Source organism: Petaurus breviceps, unplaced genomic scaffold (genome assembly GCF_028583685.1).
Source record: "Petaurus breviceps papuanus isolate PSGF00001 unplaced genomic scaffold, PetGlider_PUasm1.0 37, whole genome shotgun sequence".
NCBI lineage: Eukaryota > Metazoa > Chordata > Mammalia > Diprotodontia > Petauridae > Petaurus > Petaurus breviceps.
Window position 1 is genome coordinate 90,262,237 of NW_027186296.1, and position 16,683 is coordinate 90,278,919.

The 16,683-nt window shown below is 36.9% G+C and overlaps 1 protein-coding gene across 1 annotated transcript in view; it reads right to left on the bottom strand.

Moving 5' to 3' along the window:
• Positions 1–16,683, bottom strand: part of ABLIM1 (actin binding LIM protein 1) — a 284,912-nt gene that overhangs the window by 41,150 nt on the left and 227,079 nt on the right. The window contains exons 9-10 of the mRNA XM_069099028.1: positions 4,486–4,563; positions 3,226–3,381 (exon numbers count right to left, since the gene is read on the bottom strand). Of these exons, the coding sequence (XP_068955129.1) occupies positions 3,226–3,381; positions 4,486–4,563 (234 nt within the window). The remainder of the gene's footprint in view (positions 1–3,225; positions 3,382–4,485; positions 4,564–16,683) is intronic.

Here is a 16,683-nt window from a genome sequence, read left to right on the forward strand (position 1 = left end):
CTTTCATATGCTTATGCCAAGATATTCTAGCTAGACTATAACCTCTTTGAGGGCAAGGTCCCTGTCTTTCTTTGTATCCCCTAAGTTCATAACAGGGAGCCTTGCATACACCAGGCATTGAACATGTGTTTATTGATTTGATTTGTCCAGATAATGATAATAGTAATAATAACTGAAATTATCATTATAGCTAGCATTTATGTTTTCTTATTTGATCTTTACAATAACACTGTGAGGTTGGTACTATTATTATTTTCCATCTTACAAATGAGAAAATTGAGGCTGAGGTTAATAGTGAAGGAGATAGTGAGTATTAGAGAGAGGACTTGAACTTGGACATCTGTGACTCCAGCCTAGCATTATACCACCTATTGAGGAGGTAATGAGAAGTCACTGAAAGTTGTGTTTTGGTGGGATGACCTACATTTTAGAAGATTATTTTGGCAACTTTTACAGGACGGAATCATGAGAGAAAAGACAGGACGCAAGAAGACCCATTGGTAGCCTAATAAAATAATCCAGGTAAGAGATATCTAGAACCTAATTAAGGATGCTATCAAAACTTCTGTTGGACACTAGAGTTGTTTACACTGGCATGCAATAAACACTTAATAAATGCACATGGACTGCCTACCTTTAGTATTAAAAAGGATTCTGCTCATATTATCATCATCCATTAGTACAGCAATGGCTAGAAATTACAATATGTTGGTCACCAACAGTCACTTTCATGAGGCCTATATGAAGACAGTTTTGTTTATGGTGATGACCTTTGTACAAAGTCCGTACTGAAGACTGCTTTGTGGGCTACATTTGCTTCCCATTAACAGCAGTACCAATGCTGCTCAAGGTAACTCTGGGAGGAGCTAAAGACCCAAAGAGGTCTCTGCCTAGAGACATTGCATGTTGACCTTTCTCTCTGTATCTCTTGTTTCCTTGAAAAGTCCAGAGTCAGCTGGGGAACTGAATCTTGCCCACTGGGCACTTACACTAATTGTTGGCATGGCAAGGAAGGTGACTATCTGAGGGAATGTGCAGAATTTAGAAACTTGCTTCGAGCAACTCTGAAGACATCAGCATCCCTTGTGAAATCTTCCTTGCCTTGAAGAAATGAGTTCTGCTTGACCACTAGGTGGTACTACATGAAAACAGATATTTCCCAAGCAATGGAAAGTTCCAATTCTGAGATACTTTGGGGTATAAAACATGGAAGGGCAAGATGTTTTTGTGACAAAAAGTAAGGAAAAAAAAATCATTCTGAGAATCAATCCCACTGAAGCTAGCATTAAACCACATAAAAGTAACCTGTATTTTTTTCTCATGAATAAATGTTTATTTTTATTGTCTGATGGATTGATTTGTGCTTCTGACTCTTATTAAAGCTTCTTTCTGTTGTGTTAGGGGCTTAGGTCTTATCCATCTTTGGTTTGAAGTGAGGACCACAGCAGGAGAAGCCCCTATCCCTGGGCTATGGGGCCAGGTAGAAAGACTCTAAAGTTTTTGACCCAATGGTTATTTTCTTCTGGGGTGAAAGCATCAGAAAGTATTTGCCTTATCTGAGTCATCTCAGTAGCAATAAGGATACAGGTAGCTTTGCCTGTAGGAAAATCTAAGTATCAATAACACCAACCTGGTCTCTTTACCATCTCAGGAACACACTATGCTACGTCTTCTCCATCTCCCTAGCCCTGTCTGCAAAGTCTCCTCTTTTCTCTTCTTATTCGAATACTACACAGTCTTCATGACCCAGTTCATGATCCTTCTGTCTGGGAAGCCTTCCTGACTACTTTACCTTTCACTGGCTTTTCTCCTTGAGGCTGTAGCCACACAGATTCCCTCAGTTCTGTTTGTATGATTTGTGTTAATACGTGTTTGCCTTATTGCCCCAGCTAGACTGTAAGCAGGTTGAGGGGTAGCTATGATCATGTCTTTTACATCTAAAATTTTATTTTTTATTCTGAATATAAACAGCAAAATAAAACAAAATGCAACCAAAGCATTCAATACATACAGCAGAACACACACACAAAAAAACTGCGAATCTCTAGTTTACACTGTTTGCACGCACACACATATGTATGCATGTATGTATGTGTTCAAAACTGCTCTGCTTGGCTGTGCTTCCTTCTGAACTTGTTTTTGTTTTCTTTTGTGCCTTTTGAAAACTTTTTTTTATTGAAAATTTTGTTATTCTTATTCTGAATTTAAACACTAAAAAAAAGAGTAGGGACCATGCCTTAAAGCATCTTTGTATCCCTGATAGAGCTGAGTTAATAATTAGTCAATAATAATTTATTAAGTGCCTTCCATATACCAACCAGGAACAGTGCTAAGTGCTGGGGATACCAAGAAATGGGGGAAAAGTCCCTGTTCTCAGGAATCTCACAGTCTATTGGGGAAGGGAACATGCAAACGACTATCTGCGCACATGCATACACACACATAAATATAAACAATATAAATATAAACATATAAATGCATATGCATATATTTATACATATGTTTTTATGTGTGCACACACATGTGTGGTTGTGTGAGTACATGTGTGTGTGTATGTGTTGTATATAATTGTAGGTTATTTCAGGGTAAAGGCAGTAAGACTAAGGAGGATTGGAAAAGGATTCTTGCAGAAGGTGAAATTTTAGATGAGACTTGAGGAAAGCCAGGGCATAGAGATGAGGCAGGAGAGAATTTCAGGCATGGAAGACAGCTGGTGAAAATGCATGAAGTCAGGAGATGGAATGTTTTGTTGGAGGAAGAGCAAGAAGCCCAGGGTCACTATCCCAGAGTACTTGGGGGACAGGTGAGTAAGATGTTACAAAACTGGATAGGGAGAAAGAGACCACTAGGCTATGAAGTACTCTGAATGCCCCAAAGTGGACTTTATATTAGGTCCTAGGGGCGACAAGGCACCACTGGAGCTTACTGAAGAGTGGGACTGAATGGTCAGACTTGTGCTTTAGAAAGGTCATTGTGAAGGCTAAGTGGAGAAAGACTCAAAGAAGGCAGAACTACCAGTACCCTATTGCAATAGTCCAGGTGTTGGTGATGGGGGTGACCATGAGCAGCAGCAGTGACAGAGGAGAGAAAAGAGAACACACAATAAATATCTTTTAACTGAAAGGGTGGCTCCAAACAGCAATTCTTGTGAACAAGAAAACCAAAGAGAAGGAAAGATTTTGTACAAATATGATTGAATAACCAGCTACTTTGGAAATTCATTACCTCCCCAAGGCTCTGTCTCTCCTGTTTGTCCTCATAGCCTGAAGAGTAGAATGGCTCATAGGTAATAAGATCTGGACGTTCAATATCATAAATTGCCTTGACCTTGGGAATGGCTGCTAAATCCTTGTAATCTAGAATCTCATTGTCAACTTTTGCCTGGCAGAAAAGAGAAAGAAAAATTAGCATGAATGCTCATATCTGATAGGAACTCTTTATTACCAACATCATCTAGGTTTGCTTTGGAAAGTAGATATAGTAACTAGTACAATTATATTCTCAGAGCACTGCCTCTTTCCTAGGCAAATTAGTCAATTAGAAAAAATTTGGGAGCTTACAGAAAAGCCTCTAGAGAACTCATCAACAAGTAGGGCAAAAAAATCCAAACCCAACACCCTTTAAGATATCATTCTAAATTTATTACAGAGAGCAAATTAACTGGAAACAGATGGGTAAACAGTCTTCCCAGATGGTAAAGAACAAGGGCTGCATCTTTAAGTAACTAAATATTTAATTATCTTTCTCAAACTCATAATCTTTAATGGCAGAATTTAAGAATACTCAGTGCTAGCTATAAATATACAATCATCTCTCAATTATGCTCATGTAAATTATCTGCAAGAAATTTGTAGTCTGACATCTCATGATCTCTAAAATGTCATTGGGTCATCTCTCTACTGCCTAGCTGATGTGTGGTCAGAAAATGAAAATTAATTTTAATATTAACTCAAATAATAATTATCAAGATACACTGTTAAAAATCATGCAATTGCATTTTATAACATAAGTGGAAATGGCTTTTGGATGATCTGTTTTTAACTAATTATACTATTGTTACTTTTAAACAATTCTCTACTAATAAGTAAACTGCATACTAACCCATGCCTGTGAACCTTTGGGAGGCAAAAGAGTTATTGCAAATGGTCTCCGAAAACATGCTGTCCTTTTCATTAAATAATTCAATACAACAAATATGCAAGCATACCATCTGGTTATTCATGTGAGTGTATATATATATATGTATATACACATACACACATATATGTATGTATATATATTGCTAATTTCCAAATACAGATAGATGCTTTTGTGACTAATAAAACTTCATTTAAATTTGTTACTGAATTCATAGCAACTTTTTGTTGTAATTAATTTTCTCAGTCAATGGACAGGTTATCTATTATGTCAGGGAGATCCATGAAATTTTTTGGCTTTAGGAGGCCCCTATATGTAATTACAAGCTTTATTGAAAGAGATACTTACATAGATGGTATGACCTGGAGATCCAGGGATGCTTGACCCTGGTCTGGAATAAATACTTTCAGAGGATGTCCTGGTTGGCTGTAAAACAAGGATTGTCATGTGAGAGATAAGGTTGATGTTTCAGGATCAAGGCTGTCAATGATACTGAGGTTCTGGAAGCTATAATCCTTAAAAAAATGTCTTTTTCATTTTTATGGGTAAATGAAGCACAACTTACAAGAAATAAATGAAAAATATATAAGAAAACTGTGAAAGTACGCTTCAATGCTTATAAAGTCTTTGAAGACCTTAGAAGCATCATTCTTCCCCCCCCCCTTGGGTCAAATGTTACATGTTGAGCTCATGGGTATGAAATCCACATCCATTGCATGGAGTTAAACTAAGCCTATGTAAACAGTGATATGTAACTGCACAGGCTATACAGGCTCCTGATGTTGACCTTTGGCTGAGTAAAAATGGGTGATGGCATCCAAACAACCGTGAGAACAGTGGCAATATCTAGGACATAAGTATGAGGAATGTGACCAAATGCCCCGAGATGAGACCTTTCCAAACAAAACAGAAAGCCTAGTGCACTATCTTATCTTCCTGTTGATTTTTGGTGGAAAATTCTAATTTAGAAATTTAACTTCTTCATCTTTAGTAATGTTCCTACTTGCATTTTATACTTTGCAAGCTTGAGCAGCCAGGTCTGAAGAACATACACGAGTTTTACATGGATTATCAGCTTGAAGTTTCGGGTATGAGTCACAAATACCACTGAAGAATCATAGATTGTGATCATTCCTACCCCGAAGGTGAAAATTCACCTGAGGGTGAAGGTCAGAGCTAAACCAAGGCAGGGTGAATGGGGCTTGGTTCTAGGGCTCTCATTTGTGTGTGTGTGTGTGTGTGTGTGTGTGTGTGTCATGAACCCCTTTGGCAGACTGATAAGGTCTATGGATTCCCCAGAATGTTTTTAAGTGCATAAAATAAAGTACAAAGATATAAAATTAGCAAAGCAATTATGCTGAAATACAATTAAATAGATATACACACATATATACACATATATGTATATATAAAAACAAGTTCAAGTTCACAGATTAGAGAGCATAGAGAGTATTTACAGATCTACAATAGCACAGAAACAATTTAGTTTATTACCTAGGTAGCAGGAATCATTAGTCAAAATAGGTAGCTAGCAGATACTACTTCCTAGAGGCTGCACCCAGGAGTTCCTTCTTGTCTGGTCCCCCCTCCCCTCTTGTTGAAGTCTTGTGCTATCCCAGAGAAGATATATATTCTGTGTTGTTTGCGTTGGACATAAATCTTACTGGTTATGGCTTTGGTGACAAAAAAATTGTACTTTGCCAAGCACAGATTTCATTAGAGATAAATCAGTTTGTACATGATACTGCAGGGAAACAGCATTCCAGAGCTGTTCCAGCGTTCAGTAATGGCATAAGGGTACATAGCTCAGGAGAATTACAGTACAAAGTTGCCCTCTGAGTCATTAGTTTTGATAATCTTCAAGTCTGATGGTTTACATGCAGTTTTGTAAACATGCAGTTTTTAAGTGGCAGGGATCATACAGTGATTCACATCTACAATGGATAGAGATACTTCAATATTTTCAATTTTGAATAATATTGATGTACTGTCATTCTCATTACTGCTTGCTACATTAGATTCTCAGTCCTCTGTCCAATTTGACATGGTTTCTATTCAATGGATTAACGATATTTAAGGACCAATACCAAAATGCAGCTACATTACTAAAATAAAAACAGAACTCTAGACAGGAGTGGTCCTGAGACACTGGCCCATCCCCATCCCCAAGACTCACCAAATCGTGAAGGCTAACTACTTACCACTGATAATTCTTATGGTTTTAGTGGTCACAAAAGACTTCTAGATCATTTCCCCAAAATCTTAATGGCTTAATACCTGACTCAGTTTTCCTCTCCTTCCTTATCTTCTGTTGTTACCCTTAGGAACTTCAATATTTGCATTGATGACCCTTTACTAAGTATTTAACTTCTTAGCCTCTTCAACTCCAATGACCTTATTCAACCCACCTCAGTCATATATACTGATGTGGTCATAACTCAGATCTTAACTATCTCTTGGAACTATGCCATCTTAAAGATATGAAACTTCACAACTGATTCTTCTCTCTTTATTCTTTCCCATAGTTTCAAGTACCTCTTTTCTGTAGATGACTTCCAAACCTATATCTTCAGTCCTGACCTTTTTTCCAAGCTTCAGTCTTGTATTTCAAATGACCCATCCAGCATCTCCATCCAAATGTTCCAGTTGCACCTCAAATTTAACTTGCACCAAACAGAGCTTATTATCCTTTCCTCCTTCAACCTTACTTTACTACTTTTGCCTACTGGGTCCATCACTTATCCTAGCTCCCATGTTCTGGATTCTTTACTGACCTTTCTAAGAAGGTTTCTGATCTTTCAAATTGAGTAATGAATCATTTATTTATAGCTAGAAGCAACCTTAGATGTCATCTAATCCAACCCTCTCAAGACGACAAAACTGAGGTTAAGCGATCTGTTCAAAGTCACACAGTTAGTGGTTGTACTGGGACTGAAACCCAGGTCCTGATTTCAGACCCAGTGCTCTTCTACCACATCAATTTCTGTCAATTCTGTAACCTTTCTTCAACACTCAGTTCCTCTTCAGCTATGCTATCATGAACGTACCATAGGCTTTCATCACTGCCTACCTGGACTATTGTGATAGCCTTCTAGCAGGACTTTTAACTTCCATTCTATAGTCTCTCTCATATGTCATTTGGGACAGTGGATACAGTGCTGGGCCTGAAGTCAGGGAGTCTCATCTTTGTCAGTTCAAATCTAGATTCAGATACTTATTAGCTGTGTGACCCTGAGTATGTCAATTATCCCTGTTTACCTCAGTTCCTTATCCGTAAAATGAACTGAAGAAGGAAATGGTAAAGAAAACCCCAAGTGGGGTCACAAAGAGTTGCATGTGACTGAAATGACTAATAAGAACAACAAAATGTCATTCATACTTGTGGCAGAAAAATTTCTGCTCAAAAGACTAGTGGCTTCCTATTGTCTAAAGAATAAAATAAAATTCTTCTGCTTGACATTCAAGGCCCTACCCAATATTAGGTATTTCATATCTATTTTCTGAAGAATAAAATTAAATCCATCTGGTTGACATTCAAGGCCCTACCCAACATTGGGTATTTCATATCTATCCCCTCTACTAACTCTCTGTGGGCTGTGACCAAACTGGACTACTTTCTGCTCTCTATATACATGCCCCATGTTATCCTAGCTTTTTGATTTTGCTTGAGTTGTGTCCTCTCTTCTTCTGCTGACTTTCTATTCTTCCTCTAATACCCACCTCAAATATCACCTCTTCCATAAAGCCTTCACCAATCTCCCAGGTCAGCAACTATCTTCCTCCTTGGGCCTCACATAATATTTTGTTCTGAAATTCTTCAGTACACTTAGATAATGTCATCGTATTACAGTTGAGTACATTTGTAATATTAACCCCCCTGGCAGATAGTAAGCTCTATGAAGATAAGGATTGTATCATTTCTAAAATTTGTGCCTAGCACAGTTTTTGTTTTGGTTTGGGTGTTTTGTACACATTAGGCATTTAATAAATATTTGTTGCCTGGATACAGCTCAATTTCAATATCAACAAGCTATTAAAAAATGGGCATAATGGGATGGCATTGTCTTTGGGTTCCCGGAACACATGGTAAAACTAGAGAGGCCATCTACATAATAGATGGGGTGACAAATTTTCCAGATAAGGGTGTTTTTAAAAATTAAGATGCCTAAACAACAGCAACAAAAAAATGTCTACTCATGGGAATAATTTTTACTGCCACAAACTCTGAAACAGCTATGATCTTATGCACTGTGCAAGGGTGTGGTGAAGACCAGGGTGTATTTCAGTAGAATCAGATGTCTGGAGTTACTGTGGTTGCCACGGCAACTGCCTGTTTTCATTAACATCCATAAAGAATGTTATATAAGTGGCCAAAATAAAAACTGAAGCTTTGGGGGCTCTCTCAAGTTACTCATCTTTATTATTTCTGCCAAACAGGGTTGTTTTTCTCTCTTTTGGGGGAAATAATTCATTAAGGGCGGGTTTTGAGGCAAACTAGTCTGTGATGTTCTGTATTTGCTGATAGGTATGTGTCAGAATGGCAATATCAGAGACTTTAGAAAAAGGGACACTGAGTACTCTGATTTGGAAATTAAGTGCAAAGAAGGGAAAGGTCACTTGGCTAAACTAAGCTGTTCCTGTACAGCTTATCTTCACTTTATTCCCTTCTTTGATTGGTGAGTCCCTAGAATTTCATAAATTCCTTCCAAGCATTTATTTTAATAATTTGTGCAATTCGTTTTATAAACTTGCCGTTGGATCCATGACTAAAGCCTTTATAAAATGTTCAGTTCAAGTTCCACATAGTTCTTAAAATCTGAATTCCCTGTTCTGTTTTGGGCTATTGATACTCCAATTTTTCTCTGCATTTTCAAACCATGATATTTTGAACTCTGCAATTAGATACTTCAGAATCAGATGAGAAGAGCAGTTGCCAAATTCGTTACAATGTCCTGCCTTGGATTTTTCAATATCACTTAAAGTTCCTATTTTGGGGAGCAAATAGTGACCCAAAGTATTTGAAAATGTTCCAATTATTTCTTCTTTATCTATGATCTAATTTATTTCTATTTTATTTTGACTTCATAACCTTACTAAAAAAAATTATCTTTGAAAGTTCCTTCTCTGTGGGCTCAAACACCTCACTTTAACCTGTTCTGGCTTCTCCAGTAATATGGGGTGAATGTCAATTAAAGTCTGACCAAATGTTCCTTAAAAACTTCACATTACAATAAATTTACTACTTACTTGGGCATTTCTTTCAAGTCAAACTTAAAATGAAGATTTATTCCCCTGCCTCTGTATCTCATCAGTCCCAATGAACAACCTTTATATTTCAGATGTTAGATAAAGCTGGCTTCCCCTAGATTTCCCCAAAAAGAATTGCACCTTTATGCCCTTTCATCTGAATTTAGGCATGCTAAGTAATTAATCTACAAGGTGCTGTAGTCCTATAACACTTTCAAATGAGTGTCCTTTATTCTAGAACAGCTATACACACTTGTACTCATTCTAGTAGTTACTGGAAAACTCTCTTCCCAGTACTGTAGCATTATAATTAACTCTCTTCTCTTGATAATAATGTCTTTTCTCTAGGCCTCTTATCTGTCAGAACAATTCAAAATATGCCTTCTCCTGAACCATGTGTAAGGTTTACTTACACATTCATTAATTTCTGCCTCTTTTCACTGTCTGCTACTATTGGCTTCCAAAGTGTTCCTGTTCAGTTTGCTTTCTGTTTGCATTTTAACATTGCCTCCCTGTAAGATTACCCACCTCATCTGGAGTGTTAATTTGATAACTTCTAGATTTCTGAAAGGCAAAATTATATTCCTTTTCCTAATCATCCATTAATTTCCATCCCTTCCCCCATTCTTACTTGCTTGATTTTTTTTTTATTCATTAAAGGCCAATGATGGACAAGGTCCAACTATACAAAAGGCATATGTAATTTATTGGGGTTTTTTTGGAAGGCAAGGCAATTGGGGATAAGTGACTCACCCAAGGTCACACAGCTAGTTAAATGTCAAGTATCTGAAGCTGGATTTGAACTCAGGTCCTCCTGACTCTAGGGCTGGTGCTCTATTTACTGTGCCCTACAAAAGGCACATGGAGTCAATCCTCTAAAAGCTTATATTCCTGCCCAAACTGTCATTCATTAAGTCATGGAAATTACTACCTTATTCATCTTCTTCCCCTCTTATATGACCCATTCATTATTTGTCTATGTTTTTTTCTTCTCTGCATCCTAGTATACAGGTGATATAAAAGTATAAGTCTAAAGGTCCCACTCATCTTCCTTAAATCAATCCTACATTTACGGAAAGTACTAGCCATTCTTCCTTGTTCTAGTACATAGGATCTTGGTCACAGTGCTCTAGTAAATATGAACTAATGCCAAAAGTTCAACAGATCAGAAGTCCTTTTATCTACAGCTCTTGGTGACATATTTGTATCCATATTAACAGTAAAGATATTTTCCCCTTCTTTAGTCCTAAAGGTATAATAACATCTGTTCCATGGAGAAAGTTATAGAGCAAGAGGTTCACTGAACAACTTCGTCATAATTGCTTATTGCTAAACGATTTTCGATAATAGAGCAGACATATATGTGTGTGTGTATTATTTTTCAATCACCTCTTCCAATATGACTGAGAAAAAGAACACTTTAGAAGGCCTGTTGGGATATTTTAAGTCCCTTCTTCCATTTTTCTTTCCCCCCCTACCATTTTTCAAAAGCTATATCTCCCCAGAAGTGGGGAAAGAGAAATAAAGATAAAATATTTGCCCTAATCTGTGAAAGTATCTAACAATTGATCCAATTATTGTTTTAGCAATTTAAAGAAGGGGACTAGAAGAGACCTACCTTTTGATTTCATTACAGTTAGATACTGGAATAATGTGTCATTATTCTCTTTATAATGTAAAGTTCCATGAACTTCTTTACTTTATCCTCTGCCTGCTATTTTCACAGAACCTCCTTGTTATCCCCAAGAATATTATCCACTCTTCTCTTTCTAGATAGCATCTCTAAGAGAAACATGATTAAGTGATGGAGGATTCATTGAAAGACTAGCGCTTTATTTCAACAGGAAAGAAAAATGACTCCAACCAGTGTTGGTTGATGAAATTTTGGAAAAGCCATGCGTGTTCATGAACTGCTTTTAAAAGCACTCTAATCAGCTGAATTTTATCTAATTTGTTTTTTTCCAGTTCTTCCTTTGCCCATTTTTCCTATAATTCTGAAGGCAGGACTGCTGAATGAATATTCTACTTCAATGATCCTTTTATATCCTCATTCCAACTCATCATCACCCTTTGATTACTGCTTGTTATCAACAACAAAGATTTAACTGGTGAATATCTGGAGAAATGGCATCTTTTATTTCCCTTCATTTGTGTGCTGCTGTGTCATGACATATTGAGAATCACTGTGTTCACTTAACCCCAGGCCCCAGGAGCAGCAATGCAAAGGCTACTTTGTCTATACCGCAGGTATTAAAAGCCATGCTCTAAAAGAGATGAAAACTACAGGAAATTGAAAAAGAATCAGATCATCTTGATCTGATGAACTATCACAAGTGTAATTACTGTTATAAGGTCATTATCACCTTATAGTGCACACTGTTGATGTTGACAGTACCTGCCTTTGGTTTTTGTTGAAGTTCACTAGACAGGGTGGTGGTAATAGCTGCAGAAGAAGGAATAATATTTTTTTTTATCCTTAGTATAATCACTTAACTATAACATTGATAAAGTAAAGTATAAAGAAGGGAAGAGATCATTTTGAGTTTTTGCTGGTTTTTAATACTGATATGCATTTTGGCCTATCTACATGTATGTGTACATATATGTGTGTAGGTGTATACTAAGTGCACATCTGATTCAGTTCTGCACATAATACACAGTGGGAATGAAAATTCAGTTTTCATAAGAACTGATTGTCTCTGATGGAAGGTAAACATGTAAAAAGATGATAAAATACTATAAACAAAATGAAAATTATGAATAAAGCAAATGTTATCATAGTACTAATAATAAAATGATACATAAGCAGCAATATTAATCTTCTTGGTCCAGACATAAAGACTCTAATGATCTTTTCTCCATGAGTAGACAAAGAATACTTGATTGGTACATTAGAAATCAGCAACCACACCTGACAGGTCTACATTAGTTTGAAAGAAAACATGCAATTTCTAGAGTAGTCTTTATTCTTATTCTTTAGTCTCCAAAGATCCAATATAGAAGCCACCCAACTTCTTTCTTTTAGTAATGCAAATCTGATCCCAGAAACATCATGTCCTTTTTACATCACATTCTTTCTCTAAAAAATATTATTTTTGCAAAATGAAAAAAAAAAACATTTGGTCTACTGAGCTCTGGCTGATGCTATTTTTTGTAGTTTAAGGCACTCTAAAAGTAAGGAAAATTTTAGAGCAATTCTAGAGCATTTCTGGAGCAATTCATCCAAAACAGGTTCTAGGGTCTTAGTGAAAAGCAAACTCAATATGATCAAAATCAGTTTGACATGACAGGTAGCTAAAAAAGGTAAATGGAACCTCAGGCTGAATTAAGAAAGATCTAACTTCTGAGAATAAAGAAGTGATAGTCCCTTCATGCTACTCTAAGTAGTCATACCATATCTAGAATGTATTCATTTCAGGCGCTACAAGGAAGGTCAGTCATAATATAGATATAATGCATCAAGAGGAAACATTATTGATCTAATGCCATATAAGGAGTAGTTGGAGGAAATTGAGCTAATCAGCCCTGGGAAGCCTGACTTGGGAAGTACATGATAACTGTCTTCAAATATGTAGCTGCCTGGCATGTGGAATGGTGATTAAAAGGGAGGGCTAGAATCTATGGGTGGAAATTTTAAAAAAGATGAAATTATGCTTGATGAAAGTTAAACTGTCCCAATAATTAAAGTTATCCCAAAGTAGAATGGGCTGCTTTGACAGAAAGGAGGTTTTCCCTCATGAGGGGGTCTTAAAGACTTGTTGACTATTTGCCAAGCATATTGTAGAGGGAATAATTTTTTTTCCTGTTATAGATTGAACTAGAAGGTCAATGAAGTTCCTCCCACTTCTAAAATTCTGTGATTCTAATTCATGTCTGTTGGTTGCCCAGAGAAAAATTCTAGAAATCTGAAAATATACTAAATTGTCCACACTAATTAAAATGAACAATGAGTGCTGGGCTTTACTTCATAACACAGCAACAATTGATTACTAAATATTGCTGGGGCATAGATAGCTGAATCATATGGTTTCAGTCATAGTAGCTAATATATTTAAGTTCACACATTTCAGACAAGAACTAAGGTCCCTTTCAAGCACTAAAATTCTATGAATATAACTATCAGGCCAGAATGACTTCACTATAAATGACAGATTAGTCACAATTACTAACTCTTTGAGGGTTTATAATTGTCATTAATACTTTGTTGTGTTAATGTGATCAAAGAGAGTGATTAAAAAAACTTCTATGTTTTTTAATGTAACAAAGTACAAAGATAATGAGGTTGTTTTTTTTTTTTTTTGCAGGGGTTGGGGGAATAGGCAACAGGGTCTATATTGATATCAGTTTCCAAACTGCCTGAAATTTTTAGTGTCCTAAGTCTGAATACCTATGAGCAAAGAAATACTTTACCAGATTGTCCCTTTCCTTATCCCTCTTTCTCTGTTTTCTCCTTCTCCTAACCTATATTTAGCACCTACCCCTAAGTTAAGAATGGATTTCCAAATAAGTGCATTAGACGTGTTGTTGTATAGTGGAATGACTACTAGATGGTTCTAACTTTTGTTTATGGCTTGGTCATACTAGGTGTATGCCCTTGAGCAGGTCACAACTGCTCTGGGCCTCAATTTCCTCATTTATAAAATGTGAGAGTTGGCCTAGATAATGCCTAGGTACATCCTAGTTCCAAGATTCTTATATATAGATTTAAGACTGACCAAATATCAATTTTCAAACATCAAATATATTCTAAGTCAAAACAAGAAGGACTGATGAATGAATTAGATGTAAATTGGGCACCATCTGAAATGGCCATAGAGAAGTAAAAAGGAAGTCCAGAACGGTTAAGTAAAATCAAGACTTCCTGGTCTTATTATGGTTCTAGATGGTAGGTGGGATAGTAGACAGAATGCTTGATTCAGAGTCAGGTAGATCTGAGTTCAGATTTTTTCTTAGTCACACTAGCTATGTGACATTGGGCCAAGTCATTTAACCTTCTTCCACCAAAGTTTCCTCATCTGTAAAATGGGAATAATGACAGCAACTACCATACAAGGTTATTGTGAGGTTCACATGAGCAGTATATGTAATCACTTTGCAAACCTTAAGGCATGATCTAAATGTTAATATAACTACTATTTTTTTGTATATGGACAAGAAGAATAGGCAAATGACCCAGGATAATATGGGTTATCTCAAAATTCTGGGTAGCACAAATGTATTGACATCAGAGTTCTTGTTTGAGTTTCACTTGGAGAAGACAGATGAAATTTTACAAAGTTATTCTTTGTAGAGTACAAGCTTCAGTTTGTATACATGTAAGACACCTAAAGAAAGTTCCTTAAAAAATGTGTTGCTTGAGAACAAGTAGATGTTTGGAAGTTCACATTTCCAAGGGCTAATCACTGTCATTATTACTGAGGATAATGATCATCATATTAAAATGGCATTCATATAATTCCTTAAAATTTTTAAAGTGCTTTATATTCATTACTTTATTGGAGACTTGCTACAGCCCTTCAAGGTATCATTATCTCCAGATTACAGATGAGGAAATTGAGGCTGAGAGAGATTATGGGACAGTCCAATTCCTTTGCTGGATCTTCATCTAGATCATACCTGTTAACTGTGGATGTCTCCTTACAGCTCTGTCCTGAGTCCTCTTCTCTTCTCCCTCAATATTATTTTACTTAGTGATCTCATCAGCTCCCATAGATTTAACTATCATTTCCATGCAAATGATTCTCTGATTTATTTGCCCAGCCCTAACCTCTCTCCTGAACTCTAGTCTCACGTCTCTAACTATCTTTAGGATATCTCAAATGAATATCTTGTAGAAATCTTAACATGGTCAAAACTGAACTCATTATCTTTTCTCTAAAGTCCTCCCCTCTTCCTAACTTCCCTGTTACGTTCAAGGAGGGTTACCACTATGCAGCCAGTCATCCAGACTGTAAGCCTGGTGCCATCTTTGTTTCCTTGCTCTCTTACCTCCCTACATACATCCAAGCAGTTCCAAAGTCCTATTGTTTTTACCTTCAAAACATTTCTCATATATATCTACTTGTCTCCTATGACACTACCGACATCCTGTTTTAAGTCCTCATTGTCTTACATCTGGACTAATGCAATAGCCTGCTAGTTGGTCCCCTGGTCTCAAGTCTTTCCCTACTCCAGTCCACCCTTTACTCAGCTGTCAAATCGATCTTCGTAAAGCTAAGTCTGGCCAGGTCACCTCCCATTCACTCAACTCCAGGAGATCTCTCTTGCCTCTAGGATCAAATGTAAAATATACTGTTGGACTTTTAAAACTCTATAATGTGGTCTATTCTCACCTTTCTAGTCTTCTTACATCTCATACTTCTCCACATACTCTGTGATCTATTGACATTGGCTTCCTTGCATACAAAATTGCTTTCCCAACTCCAAGTGCTTTTATTGGCTGTGCCTCATACCTAAAACTACCCAAATCCATCTGTTGACTTCCTTCAAGTCTCAACTTCTTCCATCCCTCAGAGATTATCTATAGCTTATCCTTTTGATATCTTGTTTATATATAGCTGTTTGTACATTCTCTGCCCTATTAGGCTGAGCTTCTTGAGAACAGGAATTGTCTTTTATCTTTCTTTGTATGCCCAGGACTAGAACAGTGACTGGCACATAGTAGATACTTAATAAATGCCAGCTGACTGACTCTCAGAAGTGAGATTAGAAGATAATTCTTTATAACTCCAAGTATTACTCCCTGCTCACTTTGCCATTTTGCCTTGCATACCATGGTGTGCTGGGCATGAAAGAATACACTTGCAGGACATCTTTCAAAAATGACAAACATTTGGTCATACTCAGGCTACTCAACTGGTGGATCCTAAATGTCAAATTAGGGTGTGCTCCTTAGCTGCTAGAATTAACAAACAAAAATCACTGGCCATTGCTAAAAAAAAAACAAAAAGGTAAAACAAGACCAAAAAAATCCACTACATGTCCCATTGGATAGGAAAGAGATAACATTAGAAAATGAAAAGGGTATTTTTTAATTGTGTGAGTAAGTGAGCATCTCCTTCCCCAAGCAAAGTGGGCAGGTTGTATGGGAATAGTGGCACCAGGCTAAGTTATGTAAGCTTGTTGCTTAGGAAAGCTACATCATGACTCAGTCCAAACACAGTCGCAAACCTGTGGAGAGCGTCGTGTTCGACGAATCAGACTTTTAGGATAAAAGAAGTCAGATGAGGAACGTGGCATATTTGGAGGCTGCTGAGAAAAGAGAGAGAGAGAGAGAGAGAGAGAGAGAGAGAGAGAGAG